The sequence below is a fragment of the Prosopis cineraria genome, unplaced genomic scaffold (genome assembly GCF_029017545.1).
Source record: "Prosopis cineraria cultivar Desert tree isolate PC_DT_omini unplaced genomic scaffold, ASM2901754v1 PC8, whole genome shotgun sequence".
Classification (NCBI taxonomy): domain Eukaryota; kingdom Viridiplantae; phylum Streptophyta; class Magnoliopsida; order Fabales; family Fabaceae; genus Prosopis; species Prosopis cineraria.
In genome coordinates, this window is record NW_026555339.1 from 22142047 (window position 1) to 22150600 (window position 8554).

At 30.9% G+C, this 8554-nt stretch overlaps 1 protein-coding gene across 1 annotated transcript; it reads left to right on the forward strand.

Moving 5' to 3' along the window:
- Positions 1-6663: 6663 nt before the first annotated feature.
- LOC129317462 (uncharacterized) lies at positions 6664-7329 on the forward strand. Its single transcript, XM_054961788.1, has one exon. It carries the CDS (start codon positions 6664-6666, stop codon positions 7327-7329), a length of 666 nt encoding a protein of 221 aa, XP_054817763.1.
- The last annotated feature ends 1225 nt before the right edge of the window (positions 7330-8554 follow it).

Sequence of the window (8554 nt, forward strand, 5' to 3'; positions counted from 1 at the left end):
AAAAAAATTGAAGCAAAATCCCATAAATAATTTTTCGATTTTTATTTTCTGTAATTATGCAACAATAATTAAAAATGGACTTCATTTAACCGAGGAAGAAAAAGAAAATTTTGGCCTTGATATTCGTTTTTGGTCATACAAACCTTTATTTTAGAGGCTACGAAAGAGGGATAAAAGTTTAACGCGCTCTATGTTAATATTTAATAGATTGGGGAAGGGTAGAGCCAGTAATTTGGCCCAATTTAATGCGCCAACCTAAAGAAATCCACAAAATCAAAAAATTGGGGTTGGTTTAAAAAGTTTCTCTTAATTACGGTTTATTCGGGCCGCGAATTCTTTTTTTTATTATTATTAATAAATTAAAATTAAAATTAAATGAAAAATTGAGAATCTTAATTTTTAAAGATAAAAATTGAAATTGATTAGAAAAATAATATGATATGAGTCTTTTTTTTTAAATGTTTTGGTACTTTAATGGACTTCAGTCAAATTTAATTGGACGGGGAAGAAATCCCTTATTAAAAAAAGTTCATGAGTATTGATACATCATTATTGATTTAAGGATAGCTGCTGGTAGCTGATGATGAAAAATTTTGTGAGTATATTTTTACACATTAACCCATAAATAAATAAATATTGCTTCATGTTAAAAAAATGAGCATGTATGAAAAAAAAAAAACATAGCATCTATTGAGACAAAAATGATAGAAAATCATTTACGATGATTTAGACATATACAAAGAAGACTAAGAGAGGCAATGTGAGGAGAGTGGAATGTAACACCCTAACTTTACTAACTAAAAGCTTAATCAAATACCATGATAGCAAAAATATTTAAAACAATAAAAATAATTACCATAGTATAAAAGTTAAAAACCAAATCTCAATTTTATTTTATTTTTGTTTTATTCTTCTACAAGGTAACCATGTTAGAAAAAGTTAATCCAAATTTCAAAGAGCTACCATTGTTATAGAAAGATTCAACTAATACATACAAGTTTCAGGTTAATATTTTTTTTCATAAAATATATATATACTTGTGAACATCATGCTCAAAAATCTATCTCTATAAAAGTCTCAATGCAAAAGTATTATTATAAAATATTTACTCCATATAAATAAATCATCGATAAATAATAAACAAAGTAACAAATCAATCCCAAATGAAAGTCCTAAACTAGCAATTGATTATTTTATAAACTGAAACGGGACTCAAGGCTTACTCAAGCTAAGTCTTAAGCTTTCAGATGCTTTCCCTTTTTGCTCTGCTAAACGTACCTAAAAATGTTAAAGAAGGGGTGAAAAATAACATTTTAGTAACCTAAAATTTAATCATACATACACAAACTACAACCACACAATTATACAACAATTATACAAGTGTTCATGAGAATTATTCAATAATGACATAAGAATTTCATAAGATATAGCTTATAACATGCTAATATGCAATACCAATAATCTTTATTATTACTCCATCCATCCTTATTCTACTGACTAGAACCATAGGCTTAAAGACAATCCATCTAGAGCTCAAGATGTTGGAGTGACCAAGCTTTTTTGGAGTTGAAGATGTATCTAGCTAAAGGTATAGAGCTCAAGCGTAGACTATGGTTCCCTCCTTGAAGAATCCAACAAGAGGTGTCATTGTCCTATGTTCCCCCTTTACAAACATAGTTAAGTAAATATTGAGGAACGAGGCTTTAAAAGAGGCTAACTACTATGTGCACAATGGAGGTAAATCACATGGTCACTAATTCATTTATACATCAACATCATCATCTCATACATACTGAACATATACAAAATTTATATTGCATACAAGGATGCTTGAAAAGAAATAAAAATATCTCATTCAATCAACTCAATTTATAAACATGCTTGAAAAAAACAAACTACTCTTCAGTAATATACAATTTTCATAAAATATACATTGTTAATCTACATTCACAAGCATGCTTGAAAAGAAATGCTAACAATTATATATAGCTAAGCTATAAGTATGCATGACAGGATTCAAGTAACATATAAATTTTCCACAATTAAATTTATGATTATTCACATTCATTATCAAACACAAAGCTTGTAGGAATATGAAAAAATTCCGAGTTACTTGTTTTTCTTTAGCTTACAAATAGTCATGCATCAGCCCAAACAATAAAGAGCTCTCAAAAAGAGTCTATAGAAGTCACACACATACAAAAAGTATTAAAATTTAAAACTATCGAAAAAGTACCTTAAAGCTACTCTAAGATTATCCTAAAGTTATTTTAGGGCCTTAAAGCCACATTTGGAGAACCCAAAATCTTCTTCAAATCCATACCGTTTTATATCAGCTAGTTTGTCCATATTTATATTTCTAATGAATTTTGTACAACTTAAAAATATTCATATAAAGCCTATGTTCATCCCAAATCTTTACTTTTTCCCTCAATTCTTACTCTAAGAATTCTGCAACCTGGTAAACAATTCATATATATAGATTAAACTTCCTAAAATATTGAAATAGATCTAGACATATTATTAGAGAAATTTTCTATCAGGAAAAAGACATTAAAAAAAAAAAAACTCTAATAGATTGGACCCTATATTTTTCACCTTCAAGAAATTAAAAACCAGGAAGATAAGTAGACAAAACCAAAAATTTAAAACACTTACCTGATAGTAGAAAATTCAAATCGAGATATCTGAATATATTTCTAAATCTAAACTCTCTTTGACTCGCGTTAGCTCCCCTCTTTTTCTCTCACTCGCTGCTGCCGCAGCTGGAATGAAGCATGAACGTGTGTGGGTTTAGGTAAATAAATGGGTGGAGTGGGCTTTGGGCCCACACGCATGCCTTTTTCTCTTTCTCCTTCTTGTATATATAAATATATTATAATATATCAATGGGCGCTTGGTAGAATTGGCAAGAACTACTACCAACATTTCTGAGATGAGGGTTCAAACCCTGAAAATATATTATAATATTATTTTTATAATTATAAATTATAAATATATTTATATACACCTATCCACTCCTGCACATATACACGTATATTAATTTTATTATCTTTTTATTGTTATTATTTTGCTCAAAATTAAATATTTATTATTTATCTTATTTTGGGTAAAAAATTTTAAACTTATTTTATCTATTTTTAAATTTTTTTATTCTCAATAAATACTTTCACATGTCTGGAAATTCCATTCCTATATCTCAAAATTTCCTTAAATACCTCAAAATTTCTTATAATTAAGTTATTAATTGGAGATTAAAATCTAGGATGTTATATGAAACATATCACATTGAGCCTTGCTAAGAGAGATAGAGAAATGCCAAAGAGAATACTTATAGAAGTTGTTAATCAAAACCTCTTAATTAACAATATTTCTAAATGCTTGATAAATAATAGAGTATAATGACATCGTATAATCCATATAGCTAAGTCTAGTTAGTAGGATAAAGCTGCTTCTTATTGTTGTAGTAAAAATGAATGGAGGTTACTAGGTTTTATCCAAGGATAGGGTCCTTTGTCGCCTCCTTTGACACGCACTCCATTGAAGCATTGAAAAAAGACGTGTATAGATTTGAGCCGAGTAAGAATTTGAAATAAGGGCAACTAGGCACTAACATGAAAATCTGAAATAACTTCCAGCTATCAGTTTAGGTAATATGTTGACTGGGAACCTTATAACTTCTTCATTTAAACAGATATTTCATAATGTTGTACTTATTTAGATAGATATAATATATATATATATATATATATTATAATTCTATAGATTTGGATATGATTTAAATTCATATTTTAATATAATTTTTGTCATTTCAAATTGATCTTTTTACAGTCTTAGTTATTTGAAATTTCATAATTTTCAATCTTCTCCTTTTCCTTTTTTCTTTTTCGCATATTTTCTCTATTGGTTATCTGCTACTCTCGGAGTCCTACTCTGATCTCTTTTTTGGACTCTCACCGACTGAAGAATACAGCTAAATTTATCACTTTCAATCTTTCATTTTTAATTTGAATCTCAGCTAATATCTATTCAACCTCTAATTTTTTTTTTACATTATCCAAATAAAGATTTTTGAATATATAAATTTTAAATATGAGACTTTAAATCTAAGATTTTAAATTCAAATCTATCAAGTCAAACAATACCTTTTTATTCTATGTTTGTACGGTAATGGTAGATTATTTAGGATGAAATACTCCATCATATCCTTATCATTGGACGTTTTCCAGAAAGATTCTTTAATATTTAATATAAGACACTTGATGGGTTATTAATTGCATTTTTCTAATTTGCCCTTATTCAAACTCATTAACTATCAAAGAGGATGTAATTAAGAAAAAAATTATTTAAATAGGTGTAAAATTGGAAATTTATTATATTTTTAGGAAAATTTAATAACTTAACCATATGTCTTTAATTCTAATGAGGTACTCTCTCCGTCCCAAATTATAAAATATTTTTACATAAAATCTCACATACTAATAAATCTTGTTAAATACACTAAACAACTTTATTTTTTAAAAACAAAAAAATAAAGCTTCCAAAAACATCTTTTTCTAATACATTATTGGAAAAAGAGAAGGATAGAAATTAAATAGAGGGAGAAAGGACACTATTAAAATAAGCTTATTTAAGGAAACTTTACCATTCTCAAAATATCTTATATTTTAGAACGTTAAATCTTCTTAAAAAGTGTTCTATAATTTTCCAATAAAGAGAGTAATTAGAAGTGCAAATATTGTTTAAACGAAGACTTCATGAATTCAGGATCTGAGTGAATCTACTTAAATTGACTTAAGTAGGCTTCCCATTTAACACAAAACTAAAACATATTTGCATATTATCCAAATTTACGTGCCAGATGTCCTTACTTCAGTCTCTTACTTAGCACGAATCAGCACACACACGTCTTTCTTCAAAGCTTCAATAGTGTGCGTGTCGAATTAGGAGAAAACGACCCTACAGTGCGAAAGCCTTGTAATTTGCACCCATTTTCATAACATGCAGCAATATTTATTTGTTTGTTTGGTTGGTTCTTGCTTTACATTTCTATATATTTGATCTTATAGAGCAGGTCCAAGTAGAAAAATTGAAGTCTATGATCACAATGATCTTCAAGGCCTTCATTCTCTCTTGCTTCCTTGTTTGTGTGGTTCTCATTTCTAATTTGGTAGCTGCACGGCATGAGCCATCAACTAATGGTGAGCTACAAGGTTTGAATAATCCTAAACCAACATTAATAAGTTTAATTTTTATTTCTACCATTATTTTGATTTGATTATAATAGTTTTAATTACTAGCTACAATACATTTGACGAATTAAATTGCTGCATGCTTTATGACACAATTTTTGAGAACTATGTGCAATATTAATTATTTCTTTTCCACTGTCAATGCATATTTTTTAAAGATCAGAAAAAAAAACAATTACAACTGAGACAATACATTTCTGTGAGTTTCTGTGAAGTTTTTCATTATTATTATTTTTTATCATTTTATTATTTTTTATAAAATATGAAGTATTCCCTTTCTTTCTTAAAATGACAAACATCAACTTCATAGGATTTAAATGCTAAATTCTTTAAACTGCCAAATTTGTGTACAAAGCTCCCATGCAGCTAATTAGTTGATTATTTTACTAATGAAATGCGATATGTGAATTAGAATTTGCAGATGATTCAAAAACGTTAAACACTGCACCCAGGTAAATTTTTGATGCGATTTAATTATTTAATGTTTTAGAAATTAAAAAATTATTTATATATAACTAAATATTTAGAAAGTTCCATATCTAGGAAGATTGTGAGTATTATGCATTGCAAAGGATCTGATATAAAGTGGTACTCTTTATGGCTTATTAAATAGTGATTTTTCTTGGTATAAATTATAGATATATAAATATATATTGATATTGAAATATGCACTTGTGTGATGTATATGTCTCTGTAGATAAATATACATAGGATATATCTATATATATATATATATCCTTGTGTATGCATAATTTTTAGGCTAACATAAATTACTATCTTATGGACGTAGAAAACACTTGAATTTTTCTTTTCTATGTAGAATTTTAAGTTGGGAAATCACAAGTTTCACATAGGTTGGACTTGCAAATATGATCGTCCAAACCAATAATGCTTTATAATTGGGCAAAAAAAAAAAACCTATAACGCTAATACTTTCATTTTCTTGACGAGAACCGAAATCAGAATTAAAATAAATCTACCATAAAACTTGAACGTACATAAATTGATGGGGAATAATTCCCTGAAGCAAAGCACGGACACACAAGTTAGGATTCTTTTTCTTTTTATTTCTCACAAGTATTATCTCCTATTAAAAGGCAATTATGTTTGAGACACGGTCAACACTTCTCCCGACGAGAATTCCATCCTTTGTTTTTCATGTTGTGAGAGACTAGTTACTTTTATTAAATTTAATCCCATTAATTAGGATTATTTTTCTTTAGATCATTCCTTTGGTCAATGTTTAATTATGCTTTGTTTTTCGTTACAGAAGCTCTTACGGAAGATTCAAAAGCTATAATTGCTGAACAGACGAATTCAACTAATATTGGCAATGGTGGTAGCATAAAAGAAGGAAGCGGCAGCGGCGGCAGTACTTATTTAATAGGTGGAGGTAGTGGTGGAGACAGTTATGGTGGCGGCAGTGGTAGTGCTAGTGGAGGAAAGGGAGGGAGTGGAGGTGGTGGCTATGGTGGCGGTGGAAAAAGGAGGAAGTGGCGGTAGTGGTGGTGGCAGCCATGGAGGAAGTGGAAGTGGTGGTAAGGGAGGTAATGGAGGAGGCAGCTCCGGTGGAGGTAAGAAAGGAGGGGGGAAAGGTGGTGGTGGGGGTGGCTATGGAGGTGGTAGCAAAGGAGGCAGTGGGGGTAGCGGTGGTGGCAGTGGCGGCAAAGGAGGAAGTGGAGGTGGTGGCAGCCATGGGGGTGGAGGAAAAGGAGGAAGTGGTGGCAGCGGTGGAGGAGGTAAAGGAGGAAGCGGAGGCAGAGGTAGTAGCCGTGGAGGTGGCTATGGGGTGATAGCAAAGGTGGCAGTGGTGGTCAAGGAGGAAGTTCAGGAGGTAGCCATGGCAGTGGAGGAAAAGGAGGAAGTGGTGGCGGCAGCGGTAACTATGGAGGTGGTGCCGGTGGTAGAGGTGGTCATGGAGGAAATGGTGGTAAAGGAGGGAGTGGAGGAGGTAGTTATGGTGGTGGTGGAAAAGGAGGAAGTGGTGGCAATGGTGGAGGTGGCGGCCATGGTGGCGGTGGCAGCAAAAGTGGAGGTGGGGGGGGCAGCGGCAGTGGGTATTAAGAACTATAATTAAAATTTTAAGATTGTGAAGTGAAAGTCAAATTAAATATATTATCATCAGTAATGTAATATGACGACAGGCAAGAGGGTTAACCAAAAATACCCGTGTTATTATATACATGGCCTCTGTCGTATATCCATGGATCTCTCTTTTATATGTATGATCACTAACTTCAATAAGGAGAGATTCATTTTAATAATTTAACTATAATAACTTCTAGCAATATTCCACACCAGTGGTTTTTGTTTTCGTTTCTCCACATAGATAAATACATATAATAGTAAATAATTAAATATGAACTTAATTATATCATCACATAGATTAAAATACATTAATTGACCAATATATATTGGTACCTATTCTTTGATTCATTTTAAGGATGAGAATGCACGGGTTTGTTATGGAGATGAATAGAGAAGATGAGGAAGAAATCAAAATCGCACTTGTAAAAAGCATGCAGGAGACTTTTTAAGGAAAAATCACAATTAAGTCTTACAAAAACATTTTAATTACTCAAAAATTCCATGAAATGAAAAAAATTAATTTAAAGTCTCATGAGATTTTATTGAGGTAATAACAAGTTTTGTTGTCTAATTATTAGATTGCCCTCTTAATCTTCTTCCAGTAGTATTCGAGACTCTTTCTTTCTCTATCTCTATTTCTATCTCTATCTCCCTCTGGCTAAACACATTTAGTCCTTCGGCCATTAAATGTAGAATCTTACATGCTACCTTTCTCAGGATTCATCACACAATCTCACGAAAAAGAAGCCATTTTTGTTGAAGGAATTAATTAAGGTTTTTATCTTTCAATGATCTATTTTTTTCCCCTCATTTTTAAAATAAAACATGGAATTAAAACGAATCTTATGATTCCCACGACAATTAACATAAAATCCCACACATAAAGTTAAATGTGAATAGTAGAGCTAGTAATTTGGGTCAACTCGAACCTGCCTGAAAAAAATTAGAGTCGAGCATGGCTATATGAATTTTTTTAAGAGTGTAGGATATTTTTAACTCAATTCGAATAAGCTTGGCCAGAATTGAATTCGACCCAAATAAATCCTATCATCAAAATTTTTGGCTTTATATATATGTAGAGTCAGTAATTTTGGCCAAGCTTAATGGGTCAACTCAAACCCGACCAAAAAAATTAAGGCCGAACTTGACTATATAAACTTTTTAAAGAAGGTAGGATACTTTAAACTCGATTTAAATAAGCACGAACCATCTGA